The sequence below is a fragment of the Eptesicus fuscus genome, chromosome 11 (assembly GCF_027574615.1).
Source record: "Eptesicus fuscus isolate TK198812 chromosome 11, DD_ASM_mEF_20220401, whole genome shotgun sequence".
Classification (NCBI taxonomy): Eukaryota; Metazoa; Chordata; class Mammalia; order Chiroptera; family Vespertilionidae; genus Eptesicus; species Eptesicus fuscus.
Window position 1 is genome coordinate 12,687,031 of NC_072483.1, and position 27,439 is coordinate 12,714,469.

Below are 27,439 nucleotides of genomic sequence, written 5' to 3' on the forward strand. Positions count from 1 at the left end.
AGAGCATTTCTTCTAGTTCATCAAAAGTTTATCCTTTGTAGCATGAATAACATGTAAAGATAAATTTATTGATTGCATATGCACAAGTGTGTATATATATATTGTTTAACACACACTCGTGTGTTGGTTTAACAATATCATATCTACTGGTAACTGGCTGAACTTTGGAAGGTGCTAAAATCCATATTTCTACATGACCTTTGACCCATTTAACAATGTGTTTTTTGTAAACAGAAATTACATAAAATAGCCTCTTTTTATTAACTGAATATTTTCTTAAGCATAATAATAGGCAATGAAGGAATTGCACTTATTGTAAAGGTACAGTAAAGTGTTAGACTGCAGCTCAGCCACCAAGATCAGGGACTGTAGTACTGATAAGATGTGCATTGTATGCAAAGATGGTGGCCATTAAAATTAAAATGGGAACAACTAGTTACAGAACAAATAGGGCATAACAGAAAAAAACATGCACTATTCCTACTTTAATGCAAAACTAATTTCTCCTAAGAAACCAACCATTTGACCTTCCTTTCACAAGAAACAGGTTCTGCACCCGTGGCAAAACAGTAGACTTGGACATCTGTATTCAAATTCTAGTTTATTGTCTCTGAGTGTGCTGTTCCAGTGTCATCTCCTTAAGCTGCCCTTGGAATTCTGCAGCATCTACAATATTACAGTCTCTTGGTTAGATCTCATTGAGCCTCAGTATCCCCTTAGTTCTATATAAATAGAGTCCATTATTCATCTTCTTCTTCTGGTTCCTGTGGTATCATGGATATTTCTTCCTTTAAACAATCACTGAAGAATCTGAGGATTGTGCTGTAGAGATGATACTTGCTCTTCTCAGATATGCTATGACCTTCATCTGGATAGACCTAAGATTTTGAGGAGAAAGGAGACTTAAAGTTACCAGAGCAAGTATTGTCCCTCAGAACCCATTCTTTTTCATCAAATGGCAAAGAAACATCAGGTAATAATATCTAACCAAAATCTCAACTAATTACACTCTGAGTTCTTTATATAAAAAAATTTTCCTTTTTATTATCATAATCAACATTTAAGACAACATACAATTTTTATGTATTTAAATTGAGACTTATTGGGGGAAAATTAGACAGTTTCTTCATAAGTATAAGCTCCTGACCTCCCTTTTCTTAGCCTATTTAATTTAGAAAACTTGAAATTATAAATTCATTCACTGTCCCTTTGAAATGTATGTAAATGCTCTTTCAGTTTATTGCCAGTTTTACAACCCAGGAAATGTCTTTCTCAAGGACTGGAAACCATCTCTTTGACATATAAGCATTGAAGGAGAAAGCACCCCTGTCTTGCAGTCTCTGAGGGAGGGATTTGTCATAAAGATACAAGAAAGTTTACATTACCTTTTGGTAAAGCCAAATGCAAGTGGACTATGAGTTCCTCCTCACTAGCTTCAAAGCTTTCTCAGCCCTTTATTTCAACAAAGTTGAATTTAGTCTCTCTCCCTTATTGCAATAGTCTTAAATAAAGTCCTCCTTGTTTGTTTAATCTTGTGCAATGCAATTTTTACGTTGACAATATAAAAGACATTAGTGACTTTTCCCCCCCAAATACAAATACAAAGGTTGCCACATTAATTCCTGAGTAAAATGTTCTTAAATGGTGCCTTGGTGCCCTCTGGGTAAAGCCACATACTCTTTCAGAGTGCTAATGGTATGACCCACCATCTGTTTACCTAGTCTCCTTAACCTGTCATCATCCTAACACTGGTTCCTGGGTTTTAGATATGTTGAACTACTTTTAGTTCTCCCAAATGTTGAAAAATTACAATTAGTTTTATTTCCTTCTTAACTCCTCCTTCAGACTAAAAGTCCCTTGGTGGTATAAAGTATGTCTTATTGACCTATCTAGCTTAATGACTTTTGTAAAGTAAGTTCTTGATAAATATTTATTAAATATGGTTGAAGGCACAGATCTAAATGTGTTTTTTTTTTAATCTCTCCTTTTTTCTCATAACATTTACTGAAACCACTCCCCCTCCCAACTTTTTGGTTATGAGAATGATGAAAAATGAGGAAAAGACAAAGGGACTAGGAGAAAGAGAATTATCATTTTAAAAGAATTCATTATCAGTGATATTGATGCCACTGTAATGGTCTAGTTATTATTAACAGGAAAGGAGTAAAGGGAAGACTAGATAATATAGGCATGTCATTTATACAGAAAGCTGTACTTTAGCACTCTCCAAGTCTGTTCCCTACAGATTGACGGGGGGGGGGGGGGGAGGGACTGGCCAAAGGCAGTTTGGGCTCATGCCCAATAAGGTCTGAGTGACGCGAGAAGATGCTTACCTATCTGTCCAGTCACACCTGGGAATAGGTAATTAGCAGGAATAGGCATGGCCACTGCAGGGGCATGAAACCTGAATATTTAAACTTCTGAACAAAGGGAGCTCCCAGCTCTTGGCTCTTGGCCCTCTTGGAACTCCTGTTGCAGGCAGCACATTCCCCTGCATTTGCCCACGTGGCCCACAGCCATGTGAGCTCCACATAATGGACTGATGGACTTTAATTAGCCTGGACGCTGACCTGGGCCTGCTGCAACATGGAACAGAAGCTCTGGACACTGGCTTTGTTTTTGGCTTTGCTGAACCCACAGTTGCCCTCTTTCAGGACTGGCTTGATGGAAATGGGACATTGGAAACTGAGGAATGTAATCCATGCAAACAAAGTCTTCTAAGCCATCTCGTTCTCCCACGAGGGCTTCTGAAAGTGTTCATTTCAGCAGCACCCCAAGAATCCCCTCCCGCCAGCAATAGAGAAATCCCACTCATGTACCCCTCTGAGAGCAGCATGAATAAAAGTCTCAGGAGAAAGACATTGCATAAGACTATTACACAACTGTAAAGCAGGAGCTGATCCACATTCTCAGTATAATTAAGAAAAAATAAATCAATCTTTGATCGCTACAAACACAGTAAAACTACTAGCATGGGGGATGGAGCAGCACAGAAGTTGTGTTCTGATCTCGCAACTAAAAAACCTAGGTAGGAAAGGACATCAACACATCTTCTGAAAAAGTGGCTTACCTGCATAGTATAATTCACTTCAGCTTTTATTAGGTGTTTTATTAATTCTGCTGAGTGCTGGAAATGAACTTTTGCTGTAAGAAATTAAATTGTGATATTTGAAGAAATATGTTTATAAGGATAAGAACATTTTATGTCTTTTTTCCCCGAAAAGATTAAATATTTTACTTTACATACATTGCACATGTAAAAGACTTACACCTGGCTTTAAGTAGGAAGCCAGTGGATACAATGATGGTAAAACTTTGAGCTTCACGTTATAAAAAAAATAAACTGAAACAGGAGCTACTAGGAAGGCTCTACTTATTATACAGATGTTACTTAGATTTACTTTATTGGTTATCATTTATCATTTTTAATTGTTCACATTTTATACCATTATAAGAATTTTAACATAGTGAATACTTGTCTGGATAATAATACAGCAAACCAGATTCATTTTCTTTCTGAGGATGATCAGGGCCCAATCTCAGTGAGATACTGGCATTCTGTTTCATTTTAAATTAGAAAAGAATACCCCATGTTGAGAAAAGAGAGTACACATCTCCTTATTCAAAGGCTGAATATTTAATGCGGATCATGCTGGTTCTCCCCTTTCCTTCTACCTGACCCTCAAGGTCCAAAACTGAAGTAAGCAGCACAGCAGGCCAGGTAGAGTAGTAGCCCTGGCCCTAACCAGCTCTGAACGCTTGGAGGAATCGCTCAGATCTCTGTACAGCACTTTGCTCACATGCTGCCTGCGCTGTTCATTCCCATGCTGTGTAGCTCTTCAAATTTCTGTAAATAATTTTTAAGCTAGCATTTTTAACCTGTCTTTGTAAAACTAGGCAGGATTATATATAGTTTAAGATCCTTCATAGCTCTAATTCTGTGATACTGAGCAATACTTCTACATAGCAGAAAATAAAAGCTCCCTAATGGTCATTTCAATCTCTTTAAAATTTACCCAAGGTCTTTCCAACATCTTCCTATTGTACTTAGTGGGGAATGACCATGTCATCTTTGAAGAAGTTTACGTATCGCTCTGTAATTTAAGCTACTTGAAATGCTAACGAAGAGGAGCAATAGCTAAGGTAAAATGATCTCTCATTTTGTTTACTGTAGGATAATGTTTTGGAAAGTACCCACCATTTCCTGGTATGGATAAGGTTGAAAGATACATGTATAAACTAGAGGCTCAGTGCATGAAATTCATGCATGTGGGGGTCCCTCAGCCCAGCCTGCACCCTCTCGCAATCCGGGACCACTGGCTCCTCACTGCTCACCTACCTGCCTGCCTGATCACCCCTAACTACTCTGCCTGCCTACCTGCCTGATCACCCCTAACCACCTCTTCCTGCCTGCCTGCCTGATCACCCCTAACCCCTCTGCCTGTTGGCCTAATCACCCCTAACTGCCCTTCCCTGCTGACCTGATCGCCCCTAACTGCCCTCCCCTGCTGGCCTGATTGCCCCTAAGTGCCCTCCCCTGCTGGCCTGATTGCCCCTAACTGCTCTCCCATGCTGGCCTGATCACCCCTAACCACTTTGCCTCAGCCCCTGCCATCATGGCTTTTCCAGAAGGAGGACCAGACAACTGGAAGATGTCTGGTCTATCTGGTCTAATTAGCATATCACCCTTTTATTAGTATAGATCAGTGGTAGGCAAACTCATTAGTCAACAGAGCCAAATATGAACAGTACAACGACTGAAATTTCTTTTGAGAGCCAAAAACCAACTTCTGCACATGGGCCACGAAGTTTCAATCGCACTGTACGTGCGTGCCCGCACATGGTATTTTGTGGAAGAGCCACACTCAAGGGGCCAAAGAGCCGCATGTGGCTTGCGAGCCGTGGTTTGCCAACCACCGGTATAAATGGATTTTCCAAATGGATTGTTTTCCTGTTCAGTTTCTAGGGTGAAGCTTGTTGATATTTGTCATTTGACCCCTTCCTAAAACTAAACAGGGATATTTAAAGTCTAATTAACTGATTGAACTAATTTGCTGGTAATTTTTGAAGAAAATATTAATAATGGTTTATTATAGTGTCAATGACTGAGCCACCAAGCCCATAGGGAGTGTGCATGTGTAGTGTATGTGTGAGTGTGTGTCTGTGTGCATGGACAAATACACAGGTGCATTTGCTTTAATATGATCAGTGCTGAATCTCTGCTTGCATTTTATCAGACGGGCGAAGCACTAGGCATGACTGAGTCAGACAGGAATGATGATTTACCTCAGTAGCTGCAACAGTGATTGCTAGATATAAAAAAATTTAATCCTTAATATTATTTACTAGAGGCCCGGTGCATGAAAATTCATGCACTGGAGGGGGGGGTCCCTCAGCCTGGCCTGACTCTTCTCAGTCCAGGAGCCCTCAGAGGCGGGAGGTGAGACAGGGATCAGGGAAGGCAACACCATATCACACCTCTGCTGCTGCCACTGCTGGCAGCACATGCCTCAGCCAGCCCTGGTAACCTGAGCCTCAGGCGGCCCTGGGCGGCTGGGCAGCCGCCATCCAAGGCTTGCCTGCACCTTGGGCCAGCCCTGGGCAGCTGAGGGGCTGAGGGGACTGGGGGACTCTGGAGGCAGGCCCGGGGGGCGGGCTCGACCTTGCCGTGTGACTGCCGCCCCAGTGGGGCTGAGAGGACTGGGCACCACCATCTTGTGACTGTGGGTGCTGCCATCTTTGAGGGCGGGGCAGTCAATTAGTATATTCCCTCCTCATTTGCTGTGGGTGTCGCCATCTTTGCAATGGTGTGAGGCTCAATTAGCATATTCCCTCTTTTATTAGATAGGATTGCTGCAATTGAAGCTTCAGAGCACGATAAGTAAGATTCTCAATGTTGAATTCAAATCCTCTTTCTACTAATTGATACTTGTGTGATTTTCAGCAAGTTATTTGATACTTGTGTGATTTTCAGCAAGTAATTTTTATATAAAAATTATATAAATTTCATAATATTTATTTCCCCAATTTGTTCAATAAGAAGAGTGATGATAACTACAGTATTTTGGGAAAAAACAGGTAAGATGAAATTAAAAGTTTTTGGCACATTCTGTGATTGTCAGTGACTGCAAGAACTCTGCTCAGCACTGCTGCTCTGAGTTGCTCTGAATTCAGGTATTTCTCTAAATTCTTCCCAAATATGCCAGGGAAGGTTTCCTCTTGAACCCTGCCCACTATGCTAACTGTTGGGTCCGAGCCCCTCTACCGAGGGGCTGGACCTTCTTGGATGCCAGGTTGTAGACAGAGGCCATGAGAAGTGGTGGGTGTATAAGAATGAGTCTTTATTGCAGAAGCCAGGGGCCACATAGTCATCAGATAAGACAGTCCTTCACAGCAATCCCATATAGGCAGCCATACACAGGCTGGTAAATACATATCATTCCTACACAGTAGCATTAATCTCTGTACTTACAGCTATTATCTGAGCAGCCACATGCTGCCTCTAAATTCACTGCCTTACATTATAGCGGTATCTAAACTCTCTGGCTCAGCAGCTTCTCCCGTCTCTCCTGCCCCGCTCACTCTAGCTGGTTAACAGGGTAGCTGTATTTGAGCTCTCTATGAGCTCCAGCTCTCAGCTCCTCTGAGCTCTCTCCTCTCAACATCACACATAGGAGCTACATTCCCTGTGCCAACCGCCTCTGCTTCTCACACTAGCTGGTCAATAACCTATATATTACTCCAGAGACAAAAAAGGCTAGTTGCCAACAGTGACATAAATCATTTGGCTATAAAAGGGCAGAGCATACTGTGAGATTGCTGTGGTATTGCAGCTGTGTATGGTATCTTAGCCTAGGCACGGAGTGGCCTGGGACAGTCCGGTGTATTGACAACAAGGCCTCTGTGCTTTAATTGGCCTTGACCATAAGGTGCCTCTGGCGTGGTTCCCATAGTGACATATAGTCAGTACTTAATAATTGTTACTTATTGTTATTACTATTATTATTCATATAATATCTTAACACCTTAGAACAAAAGTCTAATGTCCTTCAGAATGTTTATGCTCTCTTTTATGTTTCACTCAACACAAGTCAGGTATTATGTAAGTTTGGGGAATTTTTTTAAAAATATTTTATAGTAGTTCTAGATTTTCAGAAACTTTACAAAGACAGTACTAAGAGTTCTTGTATATACCTTGCCCAGTTCCCCTATTACTAAGATTTTATATTTTTATGATACATTTGACACAACTTAGAAGCATTTAAACTTAATATCACTTTAAGATTTTTTGGTCCATCAGAATTTTTCAGACTTTATTTTTGGTGACTTTGACAGTTCTGAGGTATTTGATAGAATGTCTTTTTGGGTTTGTCCAATGTTTTTTTCTCATTGTTAGACTGGGAATATGTTTTTTTATTAAATTATATACATGGTGCATGCTATCAAAGTGACTTGTCACTGTTGATATTAAACTTGACCACCTGGCTGAATGGTATTTGTCAAGTGTCTGTATTCTTAAGTTACTTTTTCTCCCCTTTCTATACAATGCTCTTAAAGCAAATCAGTAATTTCAATCAGCTCCAAAGGGGGTAGGAAGGAGAGTTAAGTTTTCCCTCTTTGAGAGGAAATACCTAGATAAATCAATCCAAGATCCATCGGGGGATGTCTGACTGCCTCTCGCAATCCGATACCGCTGGCTCCTAACTGCTTGCATTCCTGCCTGCCTGCCTGATCGCCCCTAACCACCTCTGGCTGCCTGATCACTCCTAACTGCTCCCCCCCTGGCCTAATCTCCCTAAACAGCCTCTACTTCAGCCCCACACCCAGGACCCAGGATTCCCTCCTCTGGCCAGCAGCAGTCACATGGGACCCGGGCTTTCCTCCCTCTGGCTGGCTGCAGGCACCTGGGACCCGGGCCAGCTTCAACTGGGCTGGCTGCAGGCGCCCGGGACTGGGGGCGGGTGCCTTCTCCCTCTCCTGGGCCACAGCCGCAGGTGTTGGTGCCCAGGACCACGGGGCAGGTGGCTTGTTCCAGGCCGGCTTTGTCAGGAAGGATGCCTGGAAGGTCCTCCGGAAGACCTCTGGTCTAATTAGCATATTACCCTTTTATTAGTATAGATAATATACTGAGCTGAACATTAATTTAACCATGGCCTGACATGCTTGAAAGTTAAACTCAAGACCTGGTATGATCTTTGCTATAATTCTTTTTTAGTTATATGCTATTTATAATGGAGTAAAAATACTTAGGCAAGGCAGGTTGAACCAAGAAAAACAGTTCAAAATTTAGGAATTATTAACTCAAGGCTTTGACTATCCTTGCTCACTTGCCAGGTAGCCCTAAATAAATTAGTTTCCTCCTTGAAATTGGTGAGTGTTTTTTTTTTCCTCAACTCTGAATGGGGCTATGGATAGTCATCCCTCTGTTGTAAAGTTTTACATAGAATAATAAAAAGCATATATAAGTTCTTTATGTGACTATAAAATATTATTAATTACTAGTAATATCAGTCACATACATTTCCAATGTTTAATGTGACAAATGAGAGGTGATATGAATGTGTGTTTTTTTTAACAATTTAAGTGGGTAGCCTCCTCAGAATTTTATCTCAGTGCTGTCCTGTTATTTTCTAGGCTAGAGTCCTCTTGTGGTATACTAAATAACACCATAGAAGTAGTCACTAGCCACTAAATTAAGTAAAATTAACTAAAATTAAAAATTCAGTTTTTTAATCATTCTAAACACATGCTTATGAACCACATGTGGCCAGTGGCTAGCGTGTTCAACAGCAAAGGTTGAACATTTCTACCATCCAGAACATTTTATTGCACAGTGCTGCCATTGAGGCTCACATCTTGCTCTATTATTATCCTGAGTTCCTTTTAACCACTTCCCATCATGCATCAGATTTTGTGCCACTCTGCTTTCTTCTTTAGTAGGTTTATAGGATCCCCTTTAAGCAAGTCTTTGAATGTACCCCTTTGTTCAAGTTCAGACTCCATCAATGACTAGCAGCAAATATAATACTTACTGTCAGCAGTTCCATGAATTATTAATATATTTTCTTCTTTTAAGCCATGGATATTATGTAGCACACTTGATGCCTACAAAGGGAAACAAAAACATCTGTATATATAGTTCTACCTGTATTTACATTTTTACTGAGTTTTTAGAACAGAAGTACTTTTCTTTCTTAATTATTTTTAAATTAGTTACCTGGTATGTGCTTTCTTCTTTAGATGGCATACCGAGGTATCTTTCAGAGAAAGCTGAAGCTGTGACCCAAGAAAACAGAAATTTAAGAATAAACTAAAAACAATTGGAATAGAATATTTCATTATTCAATTTCTATATTTCACATTTAATTGTCATACTCCAGTAAAATTGATTAAATCAGAGAGAAGATAAACAGCTGTAAACATCTCTGATAACACATGATAAATGAACTCAATTGAGCTCCTTTGCATTAGGATTTTGTTTTCTACAAATGAATACATTGTATTAGGTCATTTTATAGGAAGTACTCACCATACAACTTCAAGTCGGTGATGGGTGCAATTACTGATCCACATTTAAAAAGCTTTTCATCTGATTTTAAGATCATTGATGCAACATAGCCACCATACCCCTGGCAACAAAATATTATATATATATAATTCTTGTAGATATTTTTAGCTTCAATCATTATGTTTGGTGATCTACATATCACAATGTCCCAAACGTGAGCAAAGAATCCTATATAATAAAAACCTAATATGCTAAGTGTCCAGTCACCCTGTCGGCTGTTCAACCAATCAAAGCATAATATCTGCTCAACCAATCAAAGTGTAATATGCTAATGATATGCTAAGGCCACTCAACCACTCCCTATGATGTGCACTGATCACCAGGGGCAGACGCTCTGACTGGTAGGTTAGCTTGCTGCTGGAGTCTGGCTGATCGGGACTGAGTGAGACAAGCCGGACAGCTGGAGCCCTCCTGCAGTCCCTCCCTGGCTGACCAACCTCCCACATCCCTCCTTGGCCCCAGTCATGCACCAGTGGGATCCCTTGGCCTGGCCTATACCCTCTCACAATCCAGGACCCCTCTGGCAATGTTGGAGAGCCGATTTCAGCCCGATCCCACAGGCCAGACTGAGGGACCCCACTGGTGTAAAAATTCATGCACCAGGTTGCTAGTATACTAATAATACAATTGCTACTAATCTATTTATTAATAATAGGAAAGGAGCAAAGGGAAGACCAAATACTGTAGGCATGTTATTTGGGCAGCTTCACCAGGATGCTATAAATTTATACTCCCTAGGATTTCAATGGAGAGGAGATAGACACATGCCCAGTAAAGCTGGGGTGACAGAGGGAAGGTACTTGTCTGTCAGTCACACTTGGGAACAGGTCATTTGCCACAATAGGCATGGCCATTTCAAGGATGCAAAATTTCAGATATTTAATCCCCTAGGAATGCCCTCTCTTGGGCTCTTCGTTTCTCTTGAGCTCTTGTGTTCTTGGCATGTTGCACTCTCCTACATTTTCCCACATGGCCCATGGTCATGTGGCCTCCACACACAATGGACTAATGGACTGAAATTAGCCTGATGTGGAACTGGACCCAGCTGCACCATGGGATGGAAACTCTGGACACCAGCTTTGCTTTCAGCTCTACACTTCTTCCAGAACTAAAGTAAAGGAAATGGGACTTTGGAAACGCAGGGATATAATTCCACACAAATAAAAATCACTCGCTCTCCTGAGTGAGTCTCAGAAAATTATTTTTCTTGAAATATGATAAGAACACCAGCCCCAGACCCAAGGGGAAATGGATACCCAAATCTCCCTAGTAACACAAAGACCACTTTGTACACATAACATTTTGAAAAGAGTTGTTTAAATTTTTATAGAACATTATTTTAATAGTTTTAGGTAAAATATAAAATTAATCATATACCACCAAGTGTCAAAGGTTTGCTCTTTAATTTCATACCAAATATTTGTAAACTGCCCAAAATAATTTGAAGCTATGCAAATACAGCACTTACTAAATCATATATCATTTTAGGCAAACCAGATATCTATATCTGGCTAAGAGACCAGCTGGTAGGTATGACATGCACTGACCACCAGGGGGCAGATGCTCAGTGCAGGAGCTGCTGAGCAACAGCAACTTTGCAGAGTGCCCTCTTGCACTCTGGGACCCCTTGGGGGCTGTCAGACTGCCGGTTTCGGCTTGATTCCTGCAGGCCAGGCTGAGGGACCCCTGAGGGACCCCGCTCACTCAGCAGACACCCTTCGAGCCCCAGCCGAGGAGGGACTGCGGGAGATTGGCTCCAGGGCATGTCTGGCCCATCTCACCCAGTCACGCCCTGCTGGCCACCTCCTAATTAATTTTCTTTAATGTGCATGAATCCATGCACCAGGCCTCTAGTATTATATATGAAACCTAAAATGATATATGATTTAATAAGTTATATATATATATATTTAGTAGATCATTTAATAATAATGATGGCTATGTAGAATTAAGAAAGCATAATTAAATATTTAAAATCTATTATCATACATATAGATTCTGACCCAGCCAGTGTGGCTCAGTAGCTGAGCGTCCACCCATGCAACAAGAAGTCACCAGTTCAATTCCTCGTCAGGGCACATGCCAGGGTTGGGTGCTCCATCCCCAGCAGGGGGTGTCCAGGAGGCAACTGATCAATGTTGATGTTTATCTCTCACTTATGTTTCAATCCCTCTCTCCCTTTCTCTCTCTCTAAAAATCAATTTAAAAACATTTTTTAAAAATAAATAATGAATATAGATTCTGCTTTTGATTTCATGCAACTAAACATTTGAAGGAAATGAGATATGGTAAATAATGTTGCTACTTAAATGAGTTGGATTATTGTTTAAATTTAATTTTAAAATATCCTCTTGAAATTTTTTGAACTAATTTATTTATAAATTCTTAAAAAATAAGTCAAGATGCTCAACTTTCTTTTGTAGTCCATGAGTTGACCAGAAAAGGTCCAAAGGAGATTTTAACAATTACAGTAATTCGAGGCTAAGGGAATTATCTATTAATTTTAATCTGTGCTCTAGGCAATGTTCCACATCTTGCTGGACATTAGAGTATCCTAGGAGGTATTAAAAAATATTAATACCCAGATCTTAGCACTAGGAATTCTGGTGCAATTGGTTCATGATGAGGTCTACTTTTGAAAGATTTCTAGATGATTCTAGTGTAGTTTAGTGCTAAAGTAATCTGGTATTCTCACTAAACACTTGATATGATAAGTACAGAATTTAATTTATGCTTATTTGAAACATCATTTAAATATTGATACATAAAAAAGTATAAAATGCAGTCTGACATTAATGAAATGGCAAAGAGAATGTATGTAAAGAGTACCAGAATATTCCACTCCAAAATGTTCCACAATGGCATATTGATTATTTTGAGCTAGAGGTACTTAAAAAACAACAAATGCAGGGAGAGGATTTCTCTGAACTCCCATAAAGGCAGGTCTTCCAACAGGAACTCTACTATTATAGATTCCCTCCCCAGGAATTCCATTAATCAGGGAAGACTAACTCTTGTCATAAAAGAGGAGAATAGAAGTTGACAGAAAAAAAATTGCCACAAACTGCAACTCCCATCTATTCTGCTAATGTCCTATTCCTCTTTCTTAACAGTCATTTATCTCTCCTAAAAGACCTATATCTTCTCTTGTTTCCCTTTGAAGATGGTAATTTAGGTCTGGTTGCTGTGGCTCAGTGGTTGAGCTAGGAGGTCACAGTTGGATTCCCAGTCAGGGCACATGCTCTAGTTGTGGGCTCTGTCCCCAGGAGGGGGTGTGTAGGAGGCAGCAGATCAATGATTCTCTTCACCATTGATGTTTCTATATCTCTCTCTCTCTCACTTTCTCTCTCTGAAATAAATAAAAACACATTTTTAAAAAAACTGGTATTTTAAGTCTGAATTCTAAGCCACCTCAGAGACGGACTCATTTTTCCCTGGGTATCTCCCATGCAGACATGAGGTATAAATGTCAATAAACATATTTTTATTTTTCTCTTGTTAATCTGTCTTTTATTAAAGGGTATCTCAGCCAAGAACTCAAAAGGGTAAAGAATAAATTATTTTTCATCCCACATATACCATTTTTTTTTACTTGTATATTCACATAGCACCCAGAAGCTTGAGCAAAGCTTCCCCCAAAATAAGGAGCTAAGTGAAATAAAATTACACTTTTTAGAGTGAAGCCACCAAGAGTGTTTTTGCTCAGTCTCTTTGAGAGAGAGAAAAATAGCTGTTGGTTAGCAAAATTTAAAAGTAGCAGGCTTAATTGTGCTAACACATCTAAAGAAAGAAGTGGAGCCCAGCTGGTGTGGTTCATGGGTTGAGCATCAGCCCATGAACCAAGAGGTTACTGGTTCAATTCCTGGTCAGTGCATATGCTCAGGTTGTGGGTTCAATCCCCTCTCATTGATGTTTCCACCTCTATATCCCTCTCCCTTCTTCTCTATCTAAAAATCAATGAAAATATTAAGAAAGGAAGGAAGGGAGGGAGGGAGGGAGAGAGGGAGGGAGGGAGGAAAGGAGGGAGGGAATAATTTCTTTCTATCCTTCTTAATTCTTGGCTGAAATGCCTTGTAATAGATATTAATAAGAGAAAAACAAGCACAAGTTTTGTTGTTGTTGTTGGTTTTGTGTGTGTGTGTGTTGTTGTTTTTTAACATGTATACCTCATGTATATTTGGGAACTAACCAGAGACACTGAGTAATTCTGTAAGAAAGGCCAGGCCACCACCTTAAATACCATCTTCAATTAAAGAAGATGTTGGGAGAGGTTGGTTCTAAGAAGTGACCCAGAAAAGAATCCTAAACAAGGATAGGGCTTGTTATGTAGATTTCAGCCGGTGCCTTCTCCATTGCTAAGAATTTCTTATGGTTTAGAGTCATCTTTCTCTTGTTGACACAGACAGGGAGACACAAATGGCGATTTTCTTTATAAATGTAAATATCTCTTGTAAAAGAATAACTTCTACTCTGTCTGTTTTCAGAGTAGAAGCATCTGCTGTTTCTTAAAAACAATTAGCTCAACATTATCCTTTGGCTAAAGAGGCATATTCTGGTGTGGCATCTTCTGCTCCTTTTCAGAGGTCTGAGAGGGTACGGGGAGTCAAGCAGAACAAGTAAAGAGCTGCTTGGCCCTTAAGAGTGCTGGAGCTAGGGGAAGCATTGCTAGGATATTGTCAGAGAGATGAGCCAGGGTGTCACATCCAAGAGCCTTCGAGTGCTTCCCACAGAGCAATACCATCCCCACCTTGAGAAAGGCATTGTAGAGGATCATGTCTTAGGTGATAACTTATACGGTTCTAATTCCACAAATGCTTAACAAACTTCCACTGATTATGATTTAGTTGTTTACATATATACTTTACTACTTTGAGAAAATAGTTGAGTATTCCAGTCCACAGAACTGTATATCACATATATAAATAATATAAAATAATAAATTGGTGTTATGTTTTTATGTTGTTGTTTTTTTGTTTGTTTATTTTTGTGTGTGTGTGTTTTGTGTGTGTGTGTTTACCTCAGTTTAGTATGATTCTTAGAGGTTAATTTTCTCCAGGACTAAGAAGAATGGTGCCTTTTATAGAAGAAGCAGATCCTAGAAAAATGCTTCACAACTTACATGTTCATTCAAAGTGCTTGCAAATCTTAATAAAATGCATGATCTGGTGTGGATTCTAAGATTTGGCAAGAAACTCCAGGGTATAGCTATGCTGCTGGTCCACATTTTGAATAGCAAGTCCTTATAGCATAATATTACAATAAAGAACAAACCAGGACATTTTCCTAGCTTCAGCCAACATGCCCTAGTCCAGCGGACCTTCAAAAAATATATCAATGTTCTTGAAAACAATTCAATCTGTGGTGGAGCTCTCCATGTGATTCTGAAGTGAAACTAGGGTTGTAAATCATTGCTGCTACACAAAGAATTGTATTTCACTATTTTTAATATGAAAATTTGAGACTAGTGAAGCTAAACACTCTTTAAGACTTAATGATAGTGAAAGCTATTGAACATGATTCTCTCTGTACCACTTACGAACCTAATAAAAATGCTGCTTTAATTTAATCTATGTTAGAGAAATAACCTCTATTTCAAAACAGTTCACATCTACCAAAAAGATATCAAAACCGGTGGCCATCAGATGGACTATGTAGTCAATTAGAGGAAGTTTTTCATTTGATTTAGGCAAAAAAGAGGCAATACTCAGTATAGACTGCTTTGTTTCAATTGTGCTGTCTTTTTATTGGTTGCTCAGTGATGAGATTTTTCCATTCATTACAATTATTATGTCAGTTCCATTTGCAACACATTTTTGCATTTCTTATTAAATTTTAACAAATTTATTTTATTTTTACAAAATCTTGCTTACCTATCGAGTGTTTGTGGAATATTGAAATAAAATTGGAACCCTATCTGGTTTGGTTCAGTGGATAGAGCATCAGCCTATGGACTGAAGGGTCCTGGGCTCAATTCCAATCAAGGGCACATGCCCGGGTTGCAGGCTCAATCCCCAGTAGGGGGCATGCAGGAGGCTGTCAATCAATGATTCTCTCTCATTATTGATGTTTCTATCTCTCTTTCCCTCTCCCTTCCTCTCTGAAATCCATAAAAATTTATATTTTAAAAAAGAAATAAAATTGGATATTAATGCCCAGAAGTTTTGTTTATTTTTAATGTACTGGCTAAAGTTTGTCTCATCCCTTGCCCTCTAATATACATGCGATAGTTTTAGAATGCATGCATTTATTAATAATTCTTTTCCTTGTGAATACAGTTTAACATTACAATAAGTAAAAAATAGGTAAGGTTAGTCTAAAAATCTACATTGTTTCATAGAAAAAACATTCTTAGAAATACTATCATTCTATGTCTTTTTTTCCCTTTTTTTTATTAAGGTATTATATGTGTACATATCTTACCATTGCATTCTATGTCTTAATTAGCTTACATGCTTTCCAAATTTTAAAGATTGAGCTAGAACAAATTATACACAAAACAAAAAAATATTGACCAGTTCCTTATAGTTCACTATTTTGGCATTCTGAAGATCAAAAGTGAAATGTACCTCAGAACTTCTAAATTTCATTTCTGCTGGCAAAGTAAATTATAATGGATGGTGTTAGCCAGCTAGCTAGATGATGTAGATGTAGATGTAGATGTAGATATAGATGTAGATGTCAATGCAGATTCAGATATAGATATAGATATAGATACAGATGAAGATGAAGATATATAGACCATAAAAAATGTATACCGAAAAGGAAAAAGTAGGAATTGTACATTTAATCAAATATTGCTGAATGTAAAGGAAATAAGTTGATCAAAGATAGTGAATTTCTGGCCTAATGCTGCCATATACCCTTTCTTTCCCTGTAATTATGTTTGCCTATAATCAATGATAATAAATTTATTTCAGGTTCCCCAAACATGTTTTTCTTCCTGAATCTGGCATCTATACTTGACTATTCTCCTTGCCCTCTATTTGCGGAATAATGTTTACCATCAGTCCATGTCCCACGTTCTTCATAAGGCTGTTTAAACCTTCTGAATCTGTTCTAAATTTCCATACTAATGAATGCTCCTACAACTCATTTGGTCTTTGATGCCTGTTTTTGTGTGCAGCGAGTATAGAGCTGAAATACAGAAGCCCTGAGTCCTTTATATCATGAGCATTAAAGAGTATAATGATCTCCACTAGATGCACTTTCATGGGGATGGGGTAAAAAATAGCATAACATTTACTATCTTAAGCACTTTTAAATGCACAGTTCAGTAGCATCAAGTGTATTCACATTGTTGTGAAACTGATGTCCAGAATGCTTTCATCTTGTGAATCTGAAATTCTATGCCCATTAAACAACTGCTCTCTTTTCCCCCCACCCCTTAGGCCCTGGCAACCATAATTGTACTCCTTTTCTCCATGAATGTAACCACTCTAGATGCCTCATAAAGGGAATCACATAGTATTTATCCCGCTGTGCCTGGCTCATTTCACCAAGTTCAATGTCGTCAAGGTTCATCCATGTTGGAGCATGGGACATGATTTCACTATATGCACATTTTAATGTAGCTAGAGTTCCCATTTCTTTGAAATGACCACTTTCTTGGACATTTTTGTTTTTTCACTAATACCTTTACCACTAATGAGGGCATTTCATTTATTTGTTTGTTTGCATTTATATTATAGGGATCTTGTTCCCAAAATATTTTTATTGGTCCCTTGAATATTACAACCAAAGTTAAATACAACAAAGACATGGTGCTCTGCAGATATCTGAAGTGGGGAGGACATGCGTGCCCCCAGAAAATTACCAATTATTTTATGGCATGTGTCTCTGGGTTCACTTAGGAATAGCAGAAAATACTTCATATTTAAATCCATGAGCACCAAGAATTTGCTTTGTCTGGAATAGTGCAAGACCTTCTTCCTTTCATCTCTGTATCCTTATACCATCTGGCCCAGTGACATATAAAACTAAGGCGCTCAATAAATATCTACATGAGGTAGATTTTAATACTCTAAAAATGATGTTAAATCCAAAATAAAAATTATTGCTATAAGAAGTAAGTATTGTGCAGAAAATACAGGAGACATAATTATGCATTTGGTCATCTTTCAGATTCTAAGCCAGGTCTGTCTTCCCAAAGCTTGCTGTTCCTGCTGTGCCTTAAGCGAGTTCTATGACTGCCTCCCTTTGATTATTTATGTCCCAGCGTAAATATCACTTAATCAGAGGGCTCTTAGCTGACCACTCAATCTAATAACATTGGTCTTTCCTGCAGTTAAATTTTCTCCATTGATTTTTTTATAAGATTTATTGTCAGATGAAAATATTTTTCATTTATTTGTTTACTATTTTTTTCTCCTCTAGAAGGTAAGCTTCATAAAAACAGAGCTTTTTTATGTCCTGTTGTACTAGGTACTAGATACTAGGTACTAGATACTAGGTACTAGATACTAATAAATAGTTGGTTAATTAATACATTATTGAACGCATATAATTAGTAATTACAACATTATATTCTAAAGAATGATATACATAATTTAGAGTAAATTGAGGAAAGTAATTATACAAACACACACAATTTTTCTACTGTTTACCTTTCCAAAAATGCTTAATCTATTGGAGTCAATGTATGGTAGTTTCAATAAAAATCTGCAGTGAAAAAGAAAAAAAAAATAGTTATATCTTCTTGAGTTAAATGCACATGGGAATTCATTCTTGGCACACACACAACACAAGTCAAACTAGAAATACTTTTGTGGCTGCAGCTCTATTGATGTATAAAAGCCATGTATTTCAAAATCTTGCCAGTCAAAGTGATGGTCCAATAGTTTGGGTAGCACCTGATAGTCTGTTAACAAATGCAGACTCTTGGGTCCCATTTAAGACCCTAGGGTCCCATTTAAAATCATTGTGCCCCATTACAGACACACTGAATTGACATCTACATTTTAACAATATTCTCACCTATTTCTATGTACAGTTTTAAAGAACCTACTAGATTTCTCAGTTCATTCTTTCATGTCAGTGTGGTAATTGTAAATGTGAAAGCTCAGGAATTGTTAATTAACTAAAGAAATAATAGACATTGTGAATTATGATTAAAATGATAGCAGCATAATTAAGATCTTTCATTTTCATGAAAGTGAATTCATCCAAAGTGAATTCTAATTCCATAGAGGAAATATGATAATTCTTTTATTATGGTGCTAAGAAAGAAAGGTACTTGAAAAAATCCAATAGTCTGTGTGATTAACTTAGAAAATTGTTCAATAACTAAAATACAAATATCTGAGTCAGCATCCATCGCATCATATATCATTTACCTAGCACTGACCTTCATAGGGAAGACAATAGGAATATGTGCAGCCACTTACTTCACAGCTGCTACTTGGTCCTTTACTTCCACGGAACCTAACCTTCGATGAATTTCCTGCAAAATTTTCAGGCCCTGGAATCCACTTCCTCTGCCGTCAAATCGTGCAGTGATGATGCTATCTGTGTGGACAAGGACTGAATCCCAGTCAATGTGGAACTTATCTGTCACCAGCTGGCCTCCTGGTTCTTCATCCCTGCAATACCAACATTGGACCAAAACAAGAGCAATTGCCAATCTAGTAGGAATTTTAGCTTTCACCCTTATTAGTTAACAAAATGTATGGAAAAGAGATATGATGGCTATTAATCCATTAATTCTTGTTGATTAACTTGAAGCTTTGAATTCCATTTTCATTTGTAAAATTTTAAATGAAAATTTCTATGAAAATACAAAACAAGATTTAAAACTGCACATGAAAGATTAATTTTACTCATTTTTCAAAAGGGAAAATGATGAAATATGTGTATATTTTCCATTGGCATTTATGAAAAGAAAAAATGGGGGGGGGGCTTGCAACCTAGTTCAGTATCTGGTTAAAACTCTAGTCTTACTTCCCCACTCTGACTGAACTGGGCAGAGCTGCAGAGCCTAACCACAGGGCCCCACCAAGGCTGATGAGCAGAGCTGCGGGGACCCTCAGGGTCCAGCCACAGGGGGAGATATATAGGCCAGAGCCTCCCCACGAGTTCAGTTCAGGCTTTGGCTCCAGAATTCCCCTGGACTAGCAGATCTGCGAAATAAAGGTTAAACTTCCCTCCCTCAGAGTGCTGGCTGATCTTTCTGCCGTGCATTCTGCCACAACATTTATATAGCGTGATCATCAAGTTTACATACAAGCTCATCTTTATTAGATTTCTTCCAGACAGTGTTTCTGAAATGCCTTGCAAATGCTCTACTAGGGCTAATGGTTCTGACAGAGAGCAGAATCAGTTATGGAATCAATCATAATTTAACAAGAAATGTACAACCCCACACAATGTCAGACTCAAAAAGAAACACTACATTTATATTTCCTTTTTCTTTGTATTTCTTTTATTTTGGTTGTTGTGGTGGTGGTGGTGAATTCTCACTGAGGAGAATTTAGCAAACAGTGAGGTAAAACTCTTTGTCATTGACAGCAACAAAAGAAAGCACAGACACATAAGTTTGAAAAATGTGAAAGTTAAAAGTAAAGAAGTACTGTTGAGTTATAAAGCATGAATCTTCTCTCCAAAGGAAAAAGGTGGTAACATTTTAAATTGTCATATTCCAATGATATTTATTATTTTATTTTCCAAAATATAAAAAAAGTAAAAACAAAACAACACACAAATTTTCATAAAATGCCACAGATTATCTAGGTCCAAACCTAAGTTTAGGATGAGCACACAGGGAGTGGTCCATGTGATAATTTTGAAGAGCATCAAACATCTAACTCTGAAAAGATTTCCAGTTTTAGTTGGACTACACACCAGAAATTTTCACCCTACTCACTCTCACTCTCCTATAAAGACACAAAAGCCCCTTGCCTTCATGTTTATGCAAATGTTTACCTAGAAGCTCCAACACACACACACACACACACACACACACACACACACACACACACACACGCTAATCCTCATGAATAAGTTCTCAGGTTACCAAACTTGCTAAAGAAACTAACTTCTGGGCAGCAGATGGAACTGAGCAGATACAGGGGTTGTTTGGGACCAGTGAGTCAAGTAAGAGAGGAAGTAGGGAATAGGGCAAAACATCAAACAACTGATATTTATAAAACGCTGTATCTTAGAATGTGACTGTATTTGGTGACTGGGACTTTATAGTGGTGAATACGTTGAAATGAGGCCATTAGGGAGGGCCCTAATTCCATCTGATTTGTGTCCTTATCAGAAAAGGACATTAGGACACACTGAGAGACCCCAAGGGCATGTGTGCTCAGAGGAAAGACCCTGTAAGGCAGTGGTTCTCAACCTTCCTAATGCCGCGACCCCTTAATACAGTTCCTCATGTTGTGGTGACCCCCAACCATAAAATTATTTTCGTTGCTACTTCATAACTGTAATTTTGCTACTGTTAAGAATCATAATGTAAATATCTGTGTTTTCCGATGGTCTTAGGCAACCCCTGTGAAAGGGTTGCGACCCACAGGTTGAGAACCGCTGCTGTAAGGAGACAGCAAGAGGGCAATAATCTGCAAACTAAGGAGAAGGGCCTCAGAAGAAAACAAACTTGCTGTCACCTTGATCTTGGTCTTTTAACCTCCAGAACCCCGAGAAAATAAATTTGTTTAAAATACCCAGTCTGTGATATTTCCTTGTTAGCCCTAGTACATTAATATAAATGCTTTCTGTGGCACAAGCACTTAGGATCATTACCTTATTTATTATACACTACCAACATTTATTTACCCTTTGTGAGGAGGAAGTTACCTGTACCATAGCTTATTACATGCATTATGATGCCTCCATCAAAAGTAAAGACTGCGTCATTGAAGTTATTCAACCAGGACCTCTTCATTCACTCCTAAATCCCACTAGTAATCCTGTGATCCAAATCAAGATCTGCTTTGTCCTCCCATAGTATTTGCAGTCTTAGCTTCTTTTCTTAATTTAATTCTTAATTTTAAAATGTATTTTAGTTTTGGCAACCTCAGCTCCTGATCAGATTATTGGGAATTCTTCCCGCACATGCCCACATCCGTAAACGAGAAATCTTATAGCCTGGTTCAGAATGAAGTCAGGAATTGGTGTTTTTGCCAGTATCCCCGGGGATATTGATATGACTTGCTCACCATTGGAGAGACAGTATGAATCGCTCTGCCTAACCGTTTCTGATACATGGAGAACAAGCAAACGAGTTCTTGTTGAACTAGATCTTCCAGGGAAAACAGACTCAGGTGAAGTTTAAAATGGAAAGACCTGAAAAAGCCTTGAGTTCAAATTCAGACACTGTATTTTGAAACTTGGGGACTTATTGCAAGTATTAGGAAGCAAAACATGATTCACAAAGGACAAAATACAATGATTAACCTGACCCTTTAAGCTGAGTAGAAATATGACAGTTTTGAGTCCTAACTTTACTCTGAACTTAGGCAAGATGCTAAAATTCTAAGACTTAGTTTCCTTAACTTTAACAATGATAAAAATTCTGTTTTCTCTCCCTCAAGGAATTTTGCAAATATTAAATGTTCTAATGTATTTGTAAATACTTTATGAAATACAGTAAGCAATATAAACCATTGTTAGATTCATCAAACAACAGAAACTGTTATTACACTTTTGTTGGAAGCCATTTTTGCTTACGTTAAGCATATTTCTTTACAGGTCAAATAAATAACTATACAAAAATTTTTGGTCAGTTGTGTGAAAATTAAACTGGGCAATATTGATAGATAAAAATATTGTGCCATGCCATGTGACCTATGTCAGAGGGATTTCCATTTTCTATATTGACCAATGATATCTTAACACAAAAACATTAAAAATGAATCAACAGATTTTTGGAGCGATTACCACAGTGTTCTTAAATATTAAGGCAGAATTTTTCAACTTTAAACACTGGCAGCTGATCTAAGGTAATGTAAATGTGTTGTTAATCTGAAAGATATAAGTTTTCAAGTTATGTATGACCCATTGCATTGTACACAGCTATTTTAGAAATTCACAGCTATGTTAAGTTTAGACAAAATGTAAGTAGTCAAAAACATTTTATGGCAGGCAAATAAATCATTTTAAAATATAGTTTAAAATAAGGCACATTCTCAAACTTTTATGATCAATGAATAGTTGCCTATTTTAAAAAACAAAAGCTTTCAATCCTTTAATCATGTTTCCAATGCTCAGGGAAAACAGTACAATTTTACTCCTTTGCTCCTTTCTCTAAATTCATTTTACACTTAAAGTCATTTTACACTTCAACCAATGACTTTAACACATTTATCTGTTAGGTTTGCTTCCCTTTCTTTTTTGCTCTATAATACAGGCATATCTATTTCAAGGTGAGTTAGGAGAGAACATGGATTAAGATGCTAATATTTCCATTATAAGGAATAACCCAGACACTTGAGGGACAGGGTAAAGATTCTTCATAAAGTGTGAAAAAAAAAATATTAGGTTCCCCACTCTACCCCCCCTTAGAAGTAAAGACAAAAATATACTACTTATTAAGTGAGGTAGGGATATCAAGATAGTTGGTGGTAGGCATGAATACAGGGCATGTACTATAGACCAGATCATCCACCATGTAATAAGTGGGTACATTGGCCATGTAGACTTGTGAGCTTCAATTCAACCAGTTCCTTTTTTTCTTTTTCTTCTGAGTGTCTTTCTAATCTTTTTTTTTTTTACATTATTTTACCTTACTCTGGAGACCCATAGAATGGAGGGTGTTTGAAGATTGAGAATAGGAACATGTAATTTTGTTGAAAGTTGTGGTGAAAAGAACAATTCCATCTATTTTAAGCATTGGAAAGGTCACAGCAGTATGAAACTTGCCTATTGCCTTATATAGGCAGTGAAATCAAATTAAGACTGTAAACTTTTCTTCAAAGTTAAGATTCTCAAGGGCCCAATCCTTGTCTCTTTTGGTACCTTCAAAACTGAATGTGTCTGTATGAATAAAGAGTTCAGGATGTAAAATTTAATAAAACATAGAAAGATAGATGACTAAAATGCACGGTATCTAGAAGATCTTCAAAATGACAGAGCGAGCCCCCTTTTGATGACATGAAAAATATCACCTAGACTAAAACTGAATTAGGGAGGAAAGATTTGTTCAGACTATATGTTTGGTCAGGTTCACAAAATGTTACTTAATTTCAAGAAAAGAGGGTTGAATTTAGGTTCAGAAGACATAGGTTTTATTTCTGACTTTGTTACCAATGTGTTGAGTTACCTTGAGCAATTATGTGCTCTTTTTATCTTAATATATTGTCTTCATTATGAAGTAAATAATATTTTTAAATAGTTAACATTTTTGAAAGCCCTTTTCTTAACCAGTAAAATTTTGGTGAAAATAAAGGGAACAAAAATATTTTCCAAGGAGAGCACATTTCATGACATGGCGCTTTGCTCTTTTGTCATTTTGTCCTACATGGCAGACTTTTAGAACTGCTATACTGTATCATGGGTGCACTTTGAGGATATTATGCTAAGTGAAATAAGCCAGGAAAAGAAGGACAAATACCTCATTATTCCACTTATATTAAGTACTTAGAGTGATTAAATCATAGAGACAAAGAGCAGAATGGTGGATGCCAGGAGCTTGGGAAGGGGAGTGGGGAGTCATTGCATAATAGAGACATGTTTTCTGATTGGGAAGATGAAATTCTAGAGATGGATGGTGGTGATGGTTGCACAACAATGTGAATGTATTAATGCCACTGAACTATATACATAAAAGAGATTTTCATGGTAAATTTTATGTCTACTTTACCACAACAACAAAAAAAAAGCTTTAAAAATAAGTACAAAAAATAAAACTACAATACTGAGAGTTGCATATTTGTGTCCATTGGAGTGTGAAAGGAGGGGACATAGAATTGCTTATAGTCATCTCAGTTATTTGCTTTTTCTAGGCCTCGAATAGATCAACTTCAGCTTCATAAGTGCTAGATTAGAGCTGGAGTCATTGAGGACTGTGTTGCAGTTTTATTTCAGATACAATAAACGCAAAGAGTGTGAAAGGGAGGCTGAAGAACATAATGGAAGGCAAGATAAGGGAAAGGAAACCAACCCTGCATAGAGCCACATCACACTAAATTCTTAAGGAAAATCAGTTGTCAACCCTTCTGATTTTGTTCCTTAGGACAGTTTTCATTTCACAATAGAACATGAGTTTGACATCAGACAGTAGTAGCCTTAAAAATATCTGTCTTGCTTTAATCTAAAATTTACTTTATAGAAATTTATAGGCAGAGAATATTTAGTTGTAACATGTGTACATCTAAAGCCTAATGAAGCTTGTCCTCTTCCAAACAATGCCTACACATTAGCTAAGGGCTCCTTGGGCCAATTCCTTCTCTCTATTTCTCATTTTATTGTCCTAAGATTTTTTCTCATGGATGAATTGTCCTACACACAGAATGGCAGAATGAGTTTTCTCATATATTTACTATATCATATGAGAAATAATATTATTTTGCCTTCCATAGAACTATTTCTTGCTCATATCCCCATCTTCTTCCATTAGTAATCCTATCTAATAAAAGGCTAATATGCAAATTGACCGAATGGTGGAATGGCCAGTCGCTATGCTGCGCACTGACCACCAGAGGGAAGACACTCAATGCAGGAGCTGATCCCTAGTGGTCAGTGCGCTCCCACAGGGGGAGCACTGCTCAGTCAGAAGCCCTGAGCTGGGCTCACGGCTGGTGAGCGCAGCTGAGGTGGCGGGAGCCTCTGACTGACGGCCATCAGTCAGACATCCTCTGAGGGCTCCCAAACTGCGAGAGGGCGCAGGCTGGGCTGAGGGAACCCCCCCTCGAGTGCATGAATTTTTTGCACTGGACCTCTACTATTATTAATATAATCTGAAAATTCCTGATCCATGGTTTGTGTAAAGTATAATTTTTGGCTGACTTACTTTTCTTCTGAGCTATAATTAGGGAAGTGTGTGTTATGGTCAAGTTATTTATGCTTTTATCCAGACCATATCCTAGACTTCCTAAGCCTGTATTTCTAGCAGTGATTTTAATGAGGCCTACCTGAGAATACATAAAAAAGTGTGCTTATTGACTAAATTCTCAAATTGTATTACTCTTCATTATCTTTTTTCTATATACATGCATTCAGAGATCTTATCCAAGTTAAACTTATTAGAAAAATTGCCAGTGTTAATGACCTGAACTTTATAGGTATGTAGGAGTGTCGTTGTGGACAGGGCACAGGTTTATACATAAATAAAACCAAACTGAGTTAAGCCCAGGACCAGTGTCTTTAAACAAGTCACTTCTCTTTCCCTAAGTTTGCTTATCTTTACTGCTTAGGATAATAACAATAGTGTCCACCTAGGAGAGTTATAGTAACTATTAAGTGAAATTATATATATCTCAGAAGAGAACCAATAGAAAGGGACCACAGGAATATCTCCCAGACAGAAATTGTGCAATAAAATGGGAAGAAGCACCAATCTTCTAATCAGCTCTGTTGTCAAAAGTCCTACTATATTAATTCCTATCCATTGGCCAACATATATATATCACTTAGCAAAGCATTTGGTTCTTGGTAGTTATTAAATACTAAAGGCCCGATGCATGAAGATTCATGCAAGAATGGGCCTTCCTTCCCCTGGCTGTCAGCACTGCCTTCATTCTGGCCCAGAGCCGCCTTTCCACCTTCCCACGCTGCCCAGAGACCCAGAGCGGCTGGGGCGGTGTGGAACACCTGTGTTGCCATGGCGACAAGGCAAGTGTCCCGCCCTGCCCCCGGCCACTCAGCACCTGCATATGCAAATTAACCCGCCATCTTTGTTGGGTTGATTTGCATGGTCACCCCTGATTGGCTGGTGGGTGTCACAATGGTACGGTCAGTTTGCATCTTTATCTTTTATTAGTGTAGATTATTAATCCAGTTTTGGTTAATGCTATGGAACTTGACCTTTGCATCTTCCATTCTTCTCATAGAAGCTGAGCTCCCAAATTTGGCCATTCCTAGGCAACTATGAATTCATAATTCTTGAGCCTTTATGTAACAATAGTAAAATTTTTCTAACTTGGCTTAGTCTAAATGTAGAAAACTTAAATTGCATTAAATGTTTCTACTTTTCAAAATGGGTGGGTCTTCAAGTTAATTTAGAATAAAAAGATGTATGTTTGTATTCCTGGTTTTTTGTTTGTGTATTTGATTTCTTTATACACACAGTCATGTGTGTGTGTGTATTTGAGCATAATTTATGTGACTCTGTATCTTTAAGTTTTTTATTCCCTGTTCCCACAGATATATATATACTTATCCCAGCTTCATAAAAACAAAAGAATTCCATCTTAAAACACTTCTCTAGATGATAGAATTTGTGACAGAATTTGGGCTTTCTTTTTGAGGCATTATTGTTTTTACAAGTTTTCTTTATATTCAAAAACTGCTTAGACAATAAATGTAATCAGTTTTTTTTTCTTGACCAGAATTTGGATTTCTTAATTTTTGAAAGTATTTTGCATTAATACAATTTAATATTTTTTTTCATCCTTCCCCTACTCTTCTTCTTATTTCTCCCCTTTTCTCCTTCTACTTGTGATAGAATAGCCTTCTTCATATCAGCATCTATTTCTGTCACTAAGGCATTCTTCTTTGTCTTTGCTCTTTTGGTTTCTCTTGACTAGAAGTCAGATATTGTCTACTGAGCATGATACAAAAACTGCATAACCACTACCATTAGATGAGTGAAGAAAAGCAGAAGCTAGTTATTTAAATCAAGTTATTTAGATTGTCATAGGAAGCCAAAAAAATGAAAAGCTTAGCAGAACACAGACTGAAATACTGAACAGCATGGGTATTAATGAGCCAGCT

General features: G+C 38.1%; 1 protein-coding gene across 1 annotated transcript in view; it reads right to left on the reverse strand.

The window, feature by feature from the left end:
- Positions 1-740: 740 nt before the first annotated feature.
- DPP10 (dipeptidyl peptidase like 10) overlaps positions 741-27,439 on the reverse strand; it is a 666,829-nt gene continuing 640,130 nt past the window's right edge. Inside the window, exons 20-26 of the mRNA XM_054723381.1 lie at positions 18,952-19,146; positions 18,172-18,226; positions 9,530-9,629; positions 9,218-9,276; positions 9,033-9,105; positions 3,071-3,144; positions 741-878 (exon numbers count right to left, since the gene is read on the reverse strand). Coding sequence (XP_054579356.1) covers positions 741-878; positions 3,071-3,144; positions 9,033-9,105; positions 9,218-9,276; positions 9,530-9,629; positions 18,172-18,226; positions 18,952-19,146 — 694 coding nt within the window. The remainder of the gene's footprint in view (positions 879-3,070; positions 3,145-9,032; positions 9,106-9,217; positions 9,277-9,529; positions 9,630-18,171; positions 18,227-18,951; positions 19,147-27,439) is intronic.